At 39.6% G+C, this 19,356-nt stretch overlaps 2 protein-coding genes across 2 annotated transcripts in view; both read right to left on the reverse strand.

The window, feature by feature from the left end:
• Nucleotides 1–3,022: 3,022 nt before the first annotated feature.
• The window catches only part of LOC103441728 (protein SABRE-like), an 86,879-nt gene continuing 70,545 nt past the window's right edge, over nucleotides 3,023–19,356 (reverse strand). Inside the window, exons 22-23 of the mRNA XM_070825954.1 lie at nucleotides 3,766–4,138; nucleotides 3,023–3,577 (exon numbers count right to left, since the gene is read on the reverse strand). Coding sequence (XP_070682055.1) covers nucleotides 3,438–3,577; nucleotides 3,766–4,138 — 513 coding nt within the window. The 3' untranslated portion in view covers nucleotides 3,023–3,437. The remainder of the gene's footprint in view (nucleotides 3,578–3,765; nucleotides 4,139–19,356) is intronic.
• LOC103446001 (protein SABRE-like) lies at nucleotides 4,550–7,870 on the reverse strand. The gene is made up of 8 exons (XM_070826752.1): nucleotides 7,640–7,870; nucleotides 7,376–7,447; nucleotides 7,021–7,170; nucleotides 6,806–6,874; nucleotides 6,122–6,267; nucleotides 5,647–5,719; nucleotides 4,887–4,988; nucleotides 4,550–4,807 (listed from the first exon to the last, which is right to left on the reverse strand). Exons 5-8 carry the CDS (start codon nucleotides 6,124–6,126, stop codon nucleotides 4,550–4,552), a joined length of 438 nt encoding a protein of 145 aa, XP_070682853.1. The 5' UTR covers nucleotides 6,127–6,267; nucleotides 6,806–6,874; nucleotides 7,021–7,170; nucleotides 7,376–7,447; nucleotides 7,640–7,870.

Below are 19,356 nucleotides of genomic sequence, written 5' to 3' on the forward strand. Positions count from 1 at the left end.
CCAAGTCGTTGTTTTCATACAAGTCTCTTCCTTCCGTGAGCTACCTAATTTCCATACAAGTCTCTTTCTTCCGTGAGCTACCTAAACCCTAATCAACCATGCAGAAATCATTCTTTTTACACCATCTTTACATGCTACGTGCTTCTGCAAATTGAGATTTAAAACCTTCTCCTCGTGGACCAGTGGTGATTATTATTCTTTATACCCACAAGCTTCGTAAACTTCTTGTTCCTCTCTTATATATTTATGGGATTTTTGAACTTTAATCATTCAAGACGAGTAAAATTTAATAAAAATCTGGTGTTAAATTGGATATTGATTTTAGTCCCTAATGTGTACTCAATTCAAATTTATATTATATTTTTGTTTTAATATTTAATAGATATCTTATTTAATGTCATTGCATTAAATTTTAAATTTATTATTATACACATTTTAATTCATTAATTTTATTTAACTTCCTCTAAGTAGTGTAGCTAAACGTTTGTATCATAATATATTTTACTAATTTAGTGTACCGAAATGTCTGTACCTAAATATATTGTAGTAAATTAGTGGCACATAAGAAAATATGCAAAAATATAAGCGTACTGAAAATTCCGTATCTAACTATATGATACTAAACTAGTGTACCGAAATGTCAATACCTAAATATATTAGACTAAACTAGTGTACCTAAATGTCAGCACCTAAACATATTATACTAACTCAGTGTACCGAAATGTTTGTACATAAATATATTGTAATGAATTAGTGGCACATAAGAAAATATGCAAAAATATAAGTGTACCGAAAAATCTCTACGAAAATATTTTCTTATATAAGATATTCACCATAATGAGAATTAAAATTTATAATATTTTCATAAAATTTAATTTATAAACACCACAAAATTATAAATAAAAAAAGAGAGACATTGAATACATATGCTGGCATATAATAGAGCATAGGGACTAAAATCAATTTTTAATCTTGTATAAGACATTTTTCTAAACTTCATCTTATTTAGGGATTAAAATCTAGTTTTCTATAAAATTAATACATTAAAAATTAGGAAGAAAAAGAGAAATAATTAATAAATAAAAATATAATTAATAAATGAGGTTATTAATGTATCAAGTGACTAAAATTAGACTTTGATTACTCATGATTTTAATCTAAAAGTCATCTTTGTCAAGGATTAAAATGAAGTTTTCTAATTTTTTTATTAGATTTGTATATCTGACTTAGTTAAGAAGTAGTTTAAGATGCAGTCATTAGGGAATTTCTGTAACTGAACGTAGTTCTTTTCATGAGGTCGATAAATACAATGAGGTGCTTCTATATCAAGAAGTGATTTTATACAGACACAGTGTGTGATGTGTAAAATATTAAAAGGAATACTCATTCCCGTCCAGCCTTCTGTTTTCTGAGTCTTACTTATTTTTCATTAGTCATATGAAAGATACTGCAATACCTTGGGATCAAAATAGCTAAGAAACTGGACTTGGACATCTTTATTCTATAGAGCGTTTGTAAAAGTAATTTAGACCTTATTAGTTTCTTTGTCCAAACAAAAAAACCTTATTAGTTTATATTAATGAAAAACTAATGAAAATGACTTAAAAACTTTGAGTTTTAATGATAAGGACAAAACTTGAAAACTTTGAGTTTTAATGATAAGGACAAAATAAAGGGTAAAATAAATAGTATCAGGTTTGACTTTTTAGTGTAAAAATATGGTTTTTCGTTAAAGTGAATAGTACCGAAGGATTTTCACTAAAACTCCCTTATATTAATCCTTCACTTCTGTTCATTCATTGTAATTTCTATATGGTTTGTCCACTTTTGTCATCTATAATATCTGCTCGTATTGTAGGTCCTAGCTATTTTCTTTGAATGCATATATACTTCTCTGTGTTGTATCACAGTGAGATTACTCTTGAAGGAAGAAGTACGACCAAGCTTGATAAAAATTTACTCAAACGGAAACAATATAGCCATTGTAGGTCGTTAGGCCATCTTCAATCGAAAGAGTTTAGTATTGCCACGTCTAGAATTATAACCCTACAAAAAATTATTTTTAAATGAACAGTACCAAGCAAATCAACCCATTAGGTTGTCAATGGATACCCATTTAGATCTATTTAGTTTGATTTCACCTTGTACTATCACCACCACCACCATTCTCACCTTTATATTATGGTGATATCAAATTAAAAGGTTCTTAACATGTACCTATTAATAATCCAATGAGTTGATTTGCCACTTCTAGACGGTACAAGATCAAGGTTTCCACGTGGGCAGGAAGTCATCCTTGTCAAAAAAAAAAAGTCCAAACGACACTTTACACCCTATATATTTGAGTTGGTTTTCAAAAATAAGTCTCGAGGTTTCAAATTTGTTCACATTACACCTTGAGGTTTTAGAATTATATCAATTTACACATTTTGTTTATTTGAACTTGTAATTCTCTATTAAATTGATGGGTTTTTAATTAATGTGGTGTAAATGTGGCTTGCATATTTTTTTAAAATAATAATTATTAATGGAAGAGAGTTTGAAACTATTACAATAATTTAGGAAAGAGAGTTTTGATTCTGGAACGGAATGGGTTGAAACTCAAGACCCTATCCAGTAGAAAAGTGGACCGCATGCAACGTAGCTTGCATATCAATCCTATTACGAGTTTTATGCCCATCATGCCATCAATTTAATGAATATTCAAATACAAATGCATAAATTACAACAATTTCAAAACTTCTTACTGCAATTTGAGATGGGAAGTGTTATTGGTACTTCAAAAATCTCATTCTACACTGCTCACAAGTGTATTTTTCTTTCTAAATATAGAAAGTTTGGAGTGTAAAATGAGAATTTTAGAATACCAATAACAATTCCCTTTGAGAAAATGAAAACCACATGACACATTTTAAAAAACCACCCCAAACTTCAAAGAATGTAAATTTAGTTTAGAGATAACATCGAATTAAGGGAAAGACTGGCGACGGATAACGCTGGCTTAGTCACGGGAAGGCAATGGTTTAGTAGGGAGAGATTCTACATTCATTTATTTCAAAATTTATATTTGAATCTATGTACAGATTCAGGGAAATTAACCGAGAGCTCTTCAAATTTAGGACCCTCTGTTTTCTTCAGCTCAACTTACAAAACTATACAACCAGCCCCTTGTGGCAAATAGAATTACATCCCGAGGCCGAAGACCATCAAGGCGTGAGAGATGGCTTCAACCCGCATTGCTCGAAGTTAGTCTGTCTTCTGCTGCACAAATGCACGGTCTCGAAGCGATACCAAGGGATGCATCAATCTTCCTCGTGCGTCCTTAGACGATGAACATGGCACCTAAAATCCTTCTTTCTATAGTGGTCACCCGACTAGAACAAATAATATTGTCTCATTTTACTCCCCTTCTCAACTGGGGTTTCTTAAAGCCGCCTTCAAGGAACCTCTCTGGAGGACAAAATGTTTCCCTCATTAAAATCTTCGTAGGGTGAGGATCCACTCGAAGAATCGCTCTCGAATGCAGTGGTTTCCCTTGGCGAGGATGCGAGTGAATCTCTCTGTTGTGAGGATGAACCTTACAAAGACAGTTTCTATAGGATCACCTAGTACCCACTTATCGTCTAACTAAATGGCATCCTAAGAATGAACAGGCCATGCGCTATGTTATTTTCTTCGTCCTTGGGGAAGAATAAAAAGGACAAGTGGACAAAAGAAGGCGATGAGGTGATTGATCATTTTACGAAAGTGAACAATTTGACAAACCTTTTCCTGAACGGAATTTTTTCGTGTGCCGCCGGATAAGTCTCTTAGCTTTCGTTATAGTGAGCTGCCTAGCAAATGGAGAGAACTCTGCATCACTTTCACTCCAATCTCCTTGGAAATCATTCTCTGCTTCACCCCCCATGGTTCGCAGTACGAATGCCTTGGCCTTGCGACGTTGAGTATTGAAAAGGCCTCTGATGGAAGTGACAAATCCATCACCTGCTCCGTCACTTGGACGCTTGAGAAACGGTATAGGATTCGGGTCAGGCTGTTCTGGCTGACCTTCATTGTCACTGAAATTAAGGTCACTATCAGGAACACCCGATCCACTGGGTTCCCTCTGACTATTAGCCTTGTCCTTGAACTTCTTACCCTGAAAAAATTGACGATGATAATTTAAAGCAGGTTTAAAGATCGATGTTTTAATAACAATTTTCATGCTGTTAAATTATAATAGTAGGGAAAACGTTCTGTCGCAACTGATTCTGCCAGTGTCTTCCCATGATCTGTCAAAGGAAGACGTTCTTCTTAACTCTCTGGTTGGACTACCACCAACTGTTGTCTTTAGGTTTTGCAATTTTGATTCCTGCACAGATGAATCAGGTCAAACAAAAAGATCAACAAAAGTGCAGTGTAGCTTTAAGATCACATGGAAGAAAATAAACGAACACAATAATTTCTCTACATCCATTCTAGTATAACATCAAATGTTGATTTAAAGTAACTGTGCAATAAAAAAATAAAATAAAATAAAAGGCATCCATTAATCTGTTATAATGATAATCTAGAAAATAAGAAAGTGGTAATCATATTGCTTCATAAAAAAACTAGCCCAAAAAATTAAAGGAAAGAAGAGAAGGAATCTCACTTGCACAGGATCTGCATGAACGGAGGATTCACTGGTAGAAGGGGCAGAGGCACTTGCTTTGGATGAGGCCTCAGACTCTTTATTTGTTTGACCGCTTAATGCAGAAATCTCTAGGACTAATGAGCCTTTCTTCACACGTTTTGCACCAGCAGTTGTTGAAACCTTCCAAACTTCCTGCATGTGACCAATTGGACAACCATTTATACCTCTGAAAACAGTCACAAATTTCAAATCAGTAACATTTCCAACATACCTGCCGTCTTTGTGAATCTTGTTCTTCTTCTGGGAATAAATATCCCCACATCATTCTGTACATTGCCTCAGTTAAATGAATCTTGAGAGGATAGATCTCTACCTACAGTATTAAAAATAAATGTTGAGCAAGCAAATATTGGTTTGCCAAGGCAACATACACAAACCCAAGCCTCTTTATTACCAAACGAACGGTTGATATAAGGCAAGCTAGATTCCATGCACTGCATACATGTTCTTTTATGATAGTATTACTGGTCAAACACTCTAGGTTATGAAAGGAATTTGGGTGCCCGTAACCCGACCTTCTCCCAAGGAACTCTCCTCTGCATATCTCTCTATCGAACCAAATTACCCAAAAGAAACATATACAACAGCACAATTATACAAAATTCTTGCCCTACTTCTGCCACTGAAAGAAGGATTACAGAAACGAAGAGTTTGTGTGGGTACATTCATCCGTCAAAAGAGAGCTTTTATAAATTGAGTATCTGAAACAATGTGTGGTTGTGTGTTGTTATTAAATTCGCCAAAATGCTCACTCCACCGTCTCTTAAAAAAAAATTAAAATACAGTTTTATCCTCTTGCAAAGGAGAAGTTTGAGATTTAAAAGAAAACAAAACCACGGATTCTGTGAGAGCATCTGTGGCAGTCACCGACTCACCATACAGATCAAACCCAAAAAAATCAAAAGCAAATGGATTAGTATTTATAGTTATTTGACAATGATAGTGGATGCGAGAGAAAGAGAACCTATTACCTGAAAACGTTCAAGAGAAGAATTTCCATCCTTAGGAGCTCCTTGCTTTGCATCCACAAGAAGCAAAACTTTCCTGTAGACAAAATCGTATATCTTTAATTTGTGAACAATTATAGAAAACACTAGCAAGAGTGCCCGCGCGATGCCGCGGGTTTTGAAACTGTACAAAATATGTAGAAAGTTATAATGTGTATATATACTATTTGCATACATGTGAAATCTATTTACAATCGTAAAAAAAGATTTCAACTTCGACATAACAAAAATAGTTTGCGGAAATCTTAGCAAGAAACAACTATATACATGAAGGGATCCCCTATAATGAATAGTTTGCACAACCCTAGATGATATAGCAAGAAATGAAGAACAAAAAACCTTTCCTTCTGTAAAAATGAAAGTAGTAATAACAACATTAGTTCTAGACATAATTAAAGTGTCGAATATAGGAGCATACTTATTAGCTATTGGATTATACCTCATCAATGACAAACAGCCAATTTCCGCACCATTTTTCTAGAGCTTCATAGTTGGCATAGTCTGGAGCTACGTAACAAATCTCTCCACTTCTTTGAGATAGTTTCGAACAATCTGTGGTTCCCATGGGACACCTTTGCTTAACATCTCAATGCCAAATCATCAGGAAATCCAAGAATAAGACATTGATGCAAAGATTCTCTATATTCCAAAAGATTGTTAAATAAAACCAACCACATACTCGAAACCAAAAAAGAGAAAAACTACATGCGTATAGAGCTATAGATAAGATAAAATTCAGTTCTTTGCGAAACCAAAAAAAATGAAATAAAAATAAAACCCAACGAAATAAAAGATGAGTATATGCAGTAATAGTCATATAGGAGTGAGTTCATCAGCTGTAATTTGGTATTTCAGATTGGCTCATTCATCATTGCTATAAAATTTCAATCATGGCATTCCCATTAAATTTCAATTTTGAAGTAACAACTCCACATTCCCCAAACGATTAAACCAAAACGCAACAAACTCACACCAAATTTTTCATTTTTTTCCGCATCTTTCAACACAATAAACACATTATGGACTGTTCATATCAACACGGATGGTATGATTATATTTAAAAGATAGCAAATTAGTAAAAAATAATAATCAAAACTTGGGAATTATGGTTGTTTAATTGTACCTAAGCTGCAGTAGTCCTTGTTGGTGTTGTGGTTGCTGGTGTTAATCAGCCTTTTAGGGAGTAGAAGACCTTCAATTATAGAGCAATACAGAACCTGGAATTAAATTTCAATTTCTCTGTGCACAGGACAGTTTAAAGTTTAAAGATTAAAATTCTACACACTTTCTAGCCCTAAATTTTCCCGGGAAACAAACGGAAAATGATAGAAGTCATACCTAGTCCGCGAGAGCAGACGCGATCGGCGAGTTTGGCGGATCATGCTGGCAGAGATGTCTGGTGAGAAAAGGAAAGCAAACAGGGGCAAACGCCCTATGCTGCATGGGTCGACTAAAATTGGGTACGGCTAAAAACCCAGAATTCAATCACTGAGAAAACATCAACAACCAAAATCACACCAAAATTCATAAAATTCAAAAAAAAATATATGGGTTTTATTTATCGGGTAGTGAATGAGTAAAAATACCACGAATGGTGCTGAGGACTAAATCAAACAACAGTAAAATTAAACCCTACTTTATTTATTTTTTCAATTCGAAAAAAGGAAGATGGTAATGATTTTTCTTCACAAACCTTTCTAACCCCATGAAGGGCGCTCCTGTCAAGTCCTTTAGTGAACATATCTCTTCTGGGTTCTTCCTTTACCTGCACAAAAAGTCAAAAAATTAAAAACCCACAAACCAAAAACTGAAAAAAAAAAAAATCAACTTTTTTTCTCCAGAGATCCTGACAAAGAAGATTGGAGAGAAAACTGAAGAGATCTCCACTGTGTTTCTAAGAGAGAGGTCGAAACGAAGGAGACGTTGTCCAACGGATGAAGAGGAAAGAGGGAGGAACCTGGAGAATAAGGGAAGAACAGCGCATCGTTTCTATTGTTCCAGAAAAAAGATCTGCACAAATTTTGACTGGTTCTGTCGTTTTTAGCAAGAAAGTGAGAGAGAAAACTTCATCGAAAGAACTCGAGAACGGCGATGGGAGGGGATGCCCTTTCTGAGATTAGCGAATGGAAAAGCAAATGGGTTTTTCCACTGCTTTCGTCGGCTTTCCACCACTTTTCTTTCCACGATGACCAACACGTGTAGACGTGGAGCTGAGAAAAAAAAAACGATTGCAGGAAATGGAAGGCAGAGAATGAAACAGCAGAGAAATCCAACAGGAAAGGCCATTGATGAAGAACGCGTGGCCAGCCAGGACAAAGTGGTCATTTCACTGTGTAAAAGAGGCAGCACAACGGGAGATCAAGAAGAAACCGAGGGCAAATTCGTCAAATCACTGTTAATGAACAGTGTTCAGAAACTGAGTTTTAGTATATATAATTTAAGGAACTACCAAATTCTTCATATTTAAATGATGTGATTCAGAGGGTGAACTCCGCCTATGTCTTACATGGCCGGTCCCAAGCCCGGATAAAGGAGGAGGGGGAGGGCGTCAGGTAGTCGACAGCCGGCACTCCATGATCACGTCGAATCCTTATGAAAATGAATCCAGAACAAAATCGCGCTAAAGCTAGGGCGTCACCCGTAAGTGGCGCGCTGTGTGGCCCGAGCACAGTGATAAGTGAGCAAGGGTCGCTGTATCTCCATCGGCACCCGGATGCAGTGTTAAATGAGCAATGGGGCCATAGAAACTTCTTTTCGAACGACTCCACTCAAAGTTGTTTGGGAGCATATGCTCCTATCAACTTTACCCGGGACACACAAAAGAAGTACTTTGATCCTATTAGACGGGGGAGGGTGAAGAAGCTAGGACAGAAGGGTAGAGTTCAAGAGAGCAAAATGCGTTTAGGAACGTGGAATATAGGAACCTTAACGGGAAAATCTATGGAATTAGTGGAAGTTATGGTGAGGAGAAGGATAAATATTATGTGCCTACAAGAAACTAAGTGGGTTGGTAGTAAGGCAAAGGATCTAGAAAACTCAGGGTTTAAACTTTGGTATTCGGGCACAAATAGAACGAGAAACGGTGTTGGCATCATCGTCGACAAGACCTTGGTACAAGATGTTGTAGATGTCAAGAGGGTAGGAGATAGAATCATGGCAATCAAGATTGTAATAGGACAAGAACTTATCAATGTGATTAGTGCGTACGCACCTCAAGTAGGGTTGGATACGAGTTCGAAGGAGAAATTTTGGGAAGATCTTGGAGACTTGGTGCAAGGAATTGCTCAGACGGAGAAGTTATTTATAGGAGGAGATTTAAATGGACACGTGGGCAGGGAGACATGCAACTATGGAGGTTTTCATGGTGGCCATGGTTTTGGGGAGAGAAACGAGGATGGGGAAGCTATCTTGGATTTTGCAATGGCATATGATCTCTTCTTAGCCAACACCTTCTTTAAGAAGAGAGAAGAACATGTGATCACCTACAAGAGTGGGTCGTCAAAAACACAAATAGATTTTCTTCTAATGAGGAAAGGGGATCGTATAACTTGTAAGGATTGCAAAGTTATACCAGGAGAGAGCGTGGCTAATCAACATCGCTTGTTGGTGATGGATGTACATATCAAAAGAGTAAGACAAAAGAACAAGACTTGGAAGTGCCCAAGGACTAGATGGTGGAATCTAAAAGAAGAAAAACAAGTCATTTTCAAAGAGAAGGTAATCACCCAATGTGTGTGGGATAGAGAGGGGGAAGCTAGCCAAATGTGGGATTCCATGGCTAGTTGTATCCGAAAAGTAGCAAAAGAGGTATTAGGAGAGTCCAAGGGCTTTGCCCCACACCAAAAGGAATCTTGGTGGTGGAATGAGGAGGTACAAACAAAGGTGAAGGCTAAGAAGGAATGTTGTAAAGCCTTATACAAGGAGAGGACCGATGAAAATGGTGAAAGGTATAGAAAAGCGAAGCAAGAGGCGAAGAAAGCTGTCAGAGAAGCTAAGTTAGCGGCTTACGACGATATGTATAAACGACTAGATACCAAAGAAGGAGAGTTGGATATCTATAAACTATCTAGAGCAAGGGAAAAGAAGACAAGGGACCTAAACCAAGTGAGGTGCATCAAGGATGAGGATGGAAAGGTTCTTGCTACAGAGAACGCGGTTAAAGACAGATGGAGAGGTTATTTTCATAATCTTTTCAATGAAGGACATGAAATGAGTGCTTCTTTAGGGGAGTTGAGTAACTCAGAAGAGTGTAGAAACTACTCTTTTTATCGTCGAATCCGGAAGGAAGAAGTGATTGTAGCTTTGAAGAAGATGAAGCATAAAAAAGCAATAGGCCCAGACAATATACCAATCGAAGTGTGGAAACTTTTGGGAGAGACAGGTATAACATGGCTCACTGACCTTTTCAATAGGATTTTGAAAACGAAGAAGATGCCAAATGAGTGGCGAACGAGCACTTTGGTGCCTATCTACAAGAATAAGGGCGACGTACAAAATTGCATGAACTATAGGGGTATTAAGCTAATGAGTCATACAATGAAGCTCTGGGAGAGAGTCATTGAGCATAGATTGAGGCAAGAGACACGGGTTTCGGACAACCAATTCGGGTTCATGCAAGGGCGCTCAACCATGGAGGCAATCTATCTCTTACGAAGATTGATGGAAAGATATAGAGATGGGAAAAAGGATTTACACATGGTCTTTATAGATTTGGAAAAAGAGTATGATAGGGTCCCAAGAGACATTCTTTGGAGGATTTTAAAGAAGAAAGGAGTACGAGTAGCATATATCCAAGCTATAAAGGATATGTATGAAGGAGCAAAGACTGCCGTAAGAACTCATGAAGGACAAACCGAAAGCTTTCCCATAACTGTAGGATTACATCAAGGCTCATCCTTAAGTCCTTACCTTTTTGCGTTGGTAATGGATGAGTTAACATGACATATTCAAGATGATATTCCTTGGTGTATGCTTTTCGCAGACGATATAGTGTTGATAGATGAAACTCAGGAAGGGGTAAATGCAAAGCTTAACCTTTGGAGAGAAGTGTTGGAATCTAAAGGTCTTCGCCTAAGCCGATCAAAGACAGAATATATGGAGTGCAAGTTTAGTGCAAATGGAGGCCAAAACGAGTTAAGGGTGAGGATCGGAGATCAAGAAATACCAAAGAGCGACCGTTTTCGTTACCTAGGATCTATCTTGCAAAAGAACGGAGAATTAGATGGAGATCTCAACCATAGAATACAAGCTGGATGGATGAAGTGGAAGAGTGCATCCGACGTGTTGTGTGACCGCCGTATGCCACTGAAGCTCAAGGGAAAATTTTATAGGACGGCAATAAGGCCGGCGATGCTGTATGGCACAGAATGTTGGGCGGTGAAACATCAACACGTACACAAAATGGGTGTAGCGGAGATGAGGATGCTTCGTTGGATGTGTGGGCACACGAGAAAGGATAAGATTAGGAATGAGGATATCCGGGGTAAAGTAGGAGTAGCCGAAATTGAAGGAAAGATGAGAGAAAATCAGTTACGGTGGTTTGGACATGTGCAAAGAAGGCCTACTAACGCTCCGATTAGAAGATGCGACTATGGGACAGAGGTTCGGGGCCGAAGGGGTAGAGGAAGACCTAGGAAAACTTTGGAAGAGACTCTAAGAAAAGACTTAGAGTACTTGGATCTAACGAAGGACATGACACAGGATCGAGCACAATGGCGTTCTAAGATTCATATAGCCGATCCCACTCAGTGACTTGGATTTTCCAAGTCTCCAACCGAGAAGTTTTCCTCACTTGGGAAATTAAGGGAACACTACCCCAACCTACATGCTCCACTTAGAAAGCTTCAACATACAAGCTTCAACAAAAGAAAATTCAAAGAACTTAGCGAAGAAGGCTTTGGTGTATTTAACACAATACGTTGAAATGAAGGAAAGCTTATTTATTGATATCCCCGATAAGCTACAAATATGTACATATACATGAGTCACAATAAACACACAAGAGGGAGCATTCACAAAGGTTGCTTAGGAGAAGTCTCAGCAGTCGGTAGAGCCCCAGAACGAGAAGGCACCGAAGGGGGATCATTTGGAGCCTCAGTACTGGACAGAACCCTAGAAGGAGGAGGCATCAGAGGTTGATCATTCGGAGCTTCATTACGCGGTACAGCCCCAGAAGACGAAGGCAATAAATGCCTTTGGAACAAACCCACAAATCTCTGATGATTAAGTAAAACTTGACCATCAGTTTCCTTCATCTAGTCAAGCTTCCTCTTCATGTTTGTAGCATAGTCATGTGCGAGCCGGTGCAACTGTTTATTCTCATGCTTGAGCCCTCTAATCTCCTGTTTGAGACTCATCACTTCAGCCGCCAATGATTCAACTTTGCGGGTTCGAGCAAATAGGCGTTGGGCCATATTAGACACAGAACCTGCACACTGAACACTGAGAGCCAGCGAATCCTTAACAGCTAACTCATTAGACCGTTTGGAAAGTAGTCTGTTATCTTTGGGAGTGAGAAGGTTCCTGGCCACCACCGCAGCGGTCATATCATTCTTCATCACGGAATCCCCAACGGTAAGAGGACGAGTAGGGGAGACGAAGGATGGGCGCCATATGTTGTCTGGAGAAGGCGGGGCTGCCTCTTCAACAAGGTTCAAGTCAAAACGACGGTCGGAGGGGCCAAACATTTTCAAAGGTGTTGAAGAGAGAAGAGGTCGGACAAATCAAGATCTTAGAAGTGTAAGAATGAAGCTTCTACTGGTGGAGATTCAAGTGTGCTTTGGAACTTAATGCCAGCCTCTATAAAAATCTGCACTCGACGGAGCTTCAGAAATCGAAGAGGCGCCTGCTCAGAAATCGAAGAGGCGTTTGCTTTCTCAAAAGCTGGGCTGCTTAGAGATCACGAGGGTTGATCTCAGAAATCGAAGAGGCGTTTGTTTTCTCAAAAGTTGGGCTGCTCAAAGACCACGAAGGCCGATCTCAGAAATCGAAGAGGCGCTCGCTTTCTCAAAAGCTGGGCTCCCCAGAGACCACGAGGGCCGATCTCAGAAATCGAAGAAGCACCTACTTTTCCAGTCTTGTCAGCACCTGTCACACGCACACTCAGCTTTGCGGAAATTATGGGCATTCTGTCGAAGACTCCTGGGGAAGTAGAAAACACATGAATCTTACTGTTCAATCACCCACTTCCCACACGCAACAATAGCTCATGGGTACCACAGATAACTTTACCAAAGTTCTCTGCCAAAGTTGAGCACGTGAAGCTTGCAGCTCCCACTACATCGCTCTGACCAAGAAGGGTAAAAGAATAGCAAAGAAACAGCACTAACAAAGTTTAGACCCATAAATTTTGAAGGTCTAGCTACCATATTATTACCCACAAGGGTAAAGGAACAGTACCACTGCTGGATAATTGGAAAGTCCCTGTGTGTCAACCTCTGTGCTTCGTGGCAAGGTAGACTAGCAAACATGCCCAACCTTTACTCACATTCGAGAAAACACTCCCAATAAGATTGCTTGCTCCAAAATCGACGAGGCACCGTCCTCCGAATCTCGAGAGCCAGACTCCCAACATGACTACTTTCTTAAAAATCGAAGAGAGGGTAAAGGAACAGTACCATTGCTGGATAATTGGAAAGTCTCTGTGTGTCAACCTCTGTGCTTCGTGGCAAGGTAGACTAGCAAACATGCCCAACCTTTACTCACATTCGAGAAAACACTCCCAACAAGATTGCTTGCTCCAAAATCGAAGAGGCACCGCCCTCCGAATCTCGAGAGCCAGACTCCCAACATGATTACTTTCTCAAAAATCGAAGAGACACTGCTCCCCGAATCTTTGAGAGCCAGACCCCCAGCATGATTGCTTTCTAAAAAATCGATAAGGCATCGTTCTCCGAATCAATCGAAGAGGCGCTCGCTTTCTCAAAAGCTGGGCTCCCCAGAGACCACGAGGGCCGATCTCAGAAATCGAAGAGGCACCTACTTTTCTAGCCTTGTCAGCACCTGTCACACGCACACTCAGCTTTGCAGAAATTATGGGCATTCTGTCGAAGACTTCTGGTGAAGTAGAAAGCACATGAATCTTACTGTTCAATCACCCACTTCCCACACGCAACAATAGCTCATGGGTACCACAGATAACTTTGCCAAAGTTCTCTGCCAAAGTTGAGCACGTGAAGCTTGCAGCTCCCACTACATCGCTCTGACCAAGAAAGGTAAAAGAATAGCAAAGAAACAGCACTAACAAAGTTTAGACACATAAATTTTGAAGGTCTAGCTACCATATTATTACCCACAAGGGTAAAGGAACAGTACCACTGCTGGATAATTGGAAAGTCCCTGTGTGTCAACCTCTGTGTTTCGTGGCAAGGTAGACTAGCAAACATGCCCAACCTTTACTCACATTCGAGAAAACACTCCTAACAAGATTGCTTGCTCCAAAATCGAAGAGGCACCGTTCTCCGAATCTCGAGAGCCAGACTCCCAACATGACTACTTTCTCAAAAGCGAAGAGAGGGTAAAGGAACAGTACCATTGCTGGATAATTGGAAAGTCCCTGTGTGTCAACCTTTGTGCTTCGTGGCAAGGTAGACTAGCAAACATGCCCAACCTTTACTCACATTCGAGACAACACTCTCAACAGGATTGCTTGCTCCAAAATCGAAGAGGCACCGCCCTCCGAATCTCGAGAGCCAGACTCCCAACATGATTACTTCCTAAAAAATCGAAGAGACACTGCTCTCCGAATCTCGAGAGCCAGACTCCCAACATGATTACTTCCTCAAAAATCGAAGAGACACTGCTCTCCGAATCTCGAGAGCCAGACCCCCAGCATGATTGCTTTCTCAAAAATCGAAGAGGCATCGTTCTCCGAATCTCGAGAGCCAGATACCACAGACCACTTTTTCAAAGTGCTCTGACAGAGTTAAAACATGTGAAACTGGTAGCTCCCACTACCGTGCTATGACCAAGCAGGGTAAAGGAATAGCATTACTACTTGTTGTTAGGGAGACTCCTATATATGTCGACCTCCATCCCCAACGGACAGGCAGACCTGCAAAAATGCTCAACCCTTCATCATATCTGAGAGGGCACTCCCAACGAAGCCTTTCGAAATATTCAGCTTTCTTTCCCCCCGATAATACCTCTGCAAACAAGCTATACTAGAGCAAGAATATCTCATATCATCAGGGTTAAAAGCAAGAGTATCCCATATCATGCTTTTTCCCTGTCTTTTCCTTTGGCCTTGTTTTTACCTACAAGACAAGGAGAAAGAGAGCAATCAGTCAGCACTTGGAATCAAGCTTCCAGCCAAGAACTGACTGCCTGGAACCCCTTACCTGATTACTTACCTGGCATTGCTCTCGAGTACTCATCTTCAACATCTTATGTTTCTAGGGAAGATTCCGCATCTGCTTGAGGAACAGATAGGGCAAGTGCGAAGGATACAAGGAAGCATGTGGAGACAAGCGTAACAGCACACGTGCCGATACATCCGTTACTCTGTCAAAAGCAAAAGTATCCCATATCAGCAGGGTGGAACGTACTCTAGATTTGATGGACTTGTTTTGACCCTCAAATTCTTCAGTCGGCCTTATACTCTGGAGGAAACCAGAAAACCCTCCAGCTCAGTTCAAGAATAAGCATGTGGAAAGTTACTTCTTCAAAAGCAAAAGTATCTCATATCATCTCTTCTCATTTTTCTTCTCTTTATCCTTCATGCTGCTGCAAGATGGGGAGAAGGTGAACAATCAGTCGGAGCTCTGATTGCTTACCTTGTCTGTCACCTCTTTCAGCAGACCCCCTAGCTCGGCGACTTGGGGGACTCCTACTACATGGTTTGTATCGCGCTTGACCAAGCCTGAAACTACAAGTAAGCTTCAAGTGAAATTGATACATTACCTTGTGCATCTCCACCAGTTAAAGATACCACCCCTGGATGGAGGAAGAGTACTTCCAGAGAAGATGCCACATCTACCTATGAGACAGATAAGGCAAGTCAAGACGATACCACACTCCGGTACTTAGAAGTTTCGTGGCTACGAGATCATTCTCCCACAATATTTCCTAATGTCATTTGTACTAAATCATTCACTTGTACTCACTAAAGGAGAGCTTGAACCTATGTACTTGTGTAAACCCTTCACAATTAATGAGAACTCTTCTATTCCGTGGACGTAGCCAATCTGGGTGAACCACGTACATCTTGTGTTTGCTTTCCTATCTCTATCCATTTATATACTTATCCACACTAATGACCGGAGCAATCTAGCGAAGATCACAAAAAGCGACCGTTTTCGCTACCTAGGATCTATCTTGCAAGAGAACGGAGAATTAGATGGAGATCTCAACCATAGAATACGAGCTGGATGGATGAAGTGTAAGAGTGCATCCGGCGTGTTGTGTGACCGTCGTAGGCCACTGAAGCTCAAGGGAAAATTTTATAGGACGGCAATAAGGCCAGCGATGTTGTATGGCACAGAATGTTGGGCGGTGAAGCATCAACACGTACACAAAATGGGTGTAGCGGAGATGAGGATGCCTCGTGGGATGTGTGGGCACACGAGAAAGGATAAGATTGGGAATGAGGATATCCGAGGTAAAGTAGGAGTAGCCGAAATTGTAGGAAAGATGAGAGAAAATCGGCTCCGGTGATTTGGACATGTGCAAAGAAGGCCGACTGACGCTCCGGTTCGAAGATGTGACTACGGGACAGAGGTTTAGGGCCGAAGGGGTAGAGGAAGACCTAGGAAAACTTTGGAAGAGACTCTAAGAAAAGACTTAGAGTACTTGGATCTAACGGAGGACATGACACAAAACCGAGCGCAATGGCGTTCTAGGATTCATATAGCCGACCCCACTTAGTGGGAAAAGGCTTTGTTGTTGTTGTTGTTGTTGTTGTTGATTCAGAGGGTGGACAAATTTTATTTACGCAATGCCTAACTAAGCAAAATTTTACCCAACAGGTTAATTACCATCATGTTATCACACCATAATACCATATGCATACCTAGTTTCTTCCTAAGCATATCAGTCCACTGCTTTCGTAACATATGAATAGCTGCATGTATTAATATATGACAACTACCAGTACAAACTACACATTTTTCGTCAGGAAACATAAACGTTTAATAAGCATATAAACAAGGTCACAACTATGAACTACACATATGCAAGGTATTGTTCTCATTGACTGACATATGTTTGCCAGATTGTGGATTTGGAACAGGTATTCAGGCAGGAATACCTCTGATGAAAGGTCCAGATTCACATCATGGAAATATAACATTTACGCATACTTTTTATATTGACATGAACGTGAAAAACATATGTATATTCAAAATTGTACCCGTTGACAGCAAAACTTCTCATCCTAACCTATAAATCTTGTAACCGTTTATGGGACAATCATGAAGTCATCAACATGGGTTTATGCCTCCAAAATATGAATCCAAACATACAATTTTACTAACTAGTAGAAAAGATAAATACGGGATCGTTACGTAAATCTTTGTTTTCTTTCATCCTTACGATAATGATTTGCAAACAGTAGTTGGATCTCCTAAGGGGAGAGGGAGAGGGGGGGTTGGCTTAGGATTAATATAAGTCTTGAGTTGGATTACCTCCAATGGAACCAGAAAAATTAAAGGTAGAGAGAAAGAAAGATTGAGCATTTCTCATGATAAAGAAAACAGAAGAAATGGTGAAAAGATAGTGATAATAGTGCAAAATATAACGCAAGGGCAACAAGCTAGTAACAAATTTAAACAGGTTTTTTTATCCAGCTTTTATTTTATGTTTAGTCATTCATTTCTTCTTCACCTCATTTATTTCTCATTTCCTACCTTTCTCCCTCCTACTCTTTATCCCAACAGCAGCATTGAACCCAAAATCAAACTGCTGCCAAATGAAATTATTATTTAAGTTGAAATATAGTCAATTTCAGGGAGAATACCCACACACACACAAAAAAAAAAACCTGAGAAAAAAGGCACTTGAATGTTAAATGTCAAAACACTCAAAAACCAAACATCCTGAAATGTTATGAATGACATCCAGGGTAGAATATTGAGAAAGCAATAAAGGACATTTTTGTATAAAAGAGTACTCTTGAAATTTTCATGATTAAATCAAACAGTGGCTTAAAGTTTCCCTTTCCTACGTGGAAACAGAAACCAAAGGTTGTGACAATTACAGCTAGTCTTTGGGGACCGTTATAGTCCTCTCCTCGCACTAAACTATGATGAGTGAAGGCAAAGGAAAAAAATTCATCTAAAACAGAATAAGCATCCATGTTGGGTGTATAAAGTAAGAAATATCAATTGTTACTCATAAACAATATTCGGGCGAATTTACTCAACTGAACCAAACAGAATCAAAATTAAAGATGGAGACATGAAATTTTTTTCCAGAACGAGAGCCAAAGAGAGTGCCTTAGGGCAGCTACCAACTAAAACGTAAAAACCAAATTTTAAAATCACTAAAATTTATTTGCATGATCTAATCTGAGTAACAACTTCTGAAACATTTTATTCAACTGTGTAACACAGGTGAAAGGAGGAATACAAGAATACTATATGGTGGTTCACACTCACTACTACAATATTAGGTTTAGGTGTCGGACGATGGTGGCGGTTAATAAGTAATTCTGACGGATAAATATATCCGACACATAATTTATTTAGTGTCGGATAAAAGCTAATTTCTGTCGGATTTTTTCTGGCGGATTTAACCGCCAATAAATTATTATAACCCTCAGTAATTTTGAATTCTTTTTTTTAATATTTTTTTACATGTTCCCACTAATTGTCTCAACTTTTTGGCACTAAAACTTTTGCCTTCCTCCAAAACATGATCTTCCCCAAGCATACCAAGGTGTGAGGCTTCATACAAGATCAAAAGTCCCTCCATATCCTTGCTTAAGCTATCCTCGAATCTTCCGTCTCTGGTTCTAAACTTGTTAAACACATCTGCTCGATCATTTTGTCACCGTAACTCACAATTAATTAAGCGTTGCTTCGAAAACATTTATTACTAATTGTGATCAACAAAATAATTCATGTGCTTTACCTGGGCCAATAGGGATACCATGTTCTCGTAGTATCCGAAACTGCAAGGCAACGGGGTGAAGATCACTTGGTGTACTGGCAGTACTGGAAGAACCAAGGCTAGTTAGAACTGCTTGGATCTCTTTTTCAAAATGATAGGTGTTAGAGTGAGATTTCCTACAAGAAGAAATACCTCCACAGATTTGTTGACCGCAATCCTCACGTTCGCCGAATCCTTCTTCGAGATGTCCCAAAATAATCTTCTTCCGCAGTTTGGCGAGCGGGTACCTGCAAAAGATACTTCGACGCTCAAGTCAGTCGATTGATTTCTACTCTTTTGATTTTCTCGGGTTCTCCTCCCCCTTGCTCTTTGGCTCCACTCCATCTTTATAGGATTGCATGCCTGGAGAGCATGTACCACGATCTCTCTCTCCTTCCCACTTCCTTAGTGGTCCTCGTAGTATGACTGCATGCTTCGGGAACAAGCACCACGTCATACCTTCCTTTCCCACTTCCTCGTTGATCCTCCGTAATGGAGGCGGTTACCTGGACACGTGCACCTGCTTGTTCCTCGTGGGCTTTCCTTACAGTTTATCGTGCATAACACCATCCTTAGGTGACTTGGATC

Source organism: Malus domestica, chromosome 08 (assembly GCF_042453785.1).
Source record: "Malus domestica chromosome 08, GDT2T_hap1".
Classification (NCBI taxonomy): domain Eukaryota; kingdom Viridiplantae; phylum Streptophyta; class Magnoliopsida; order Rosales; family Rosaceae; genus Malus; species Malus domestica.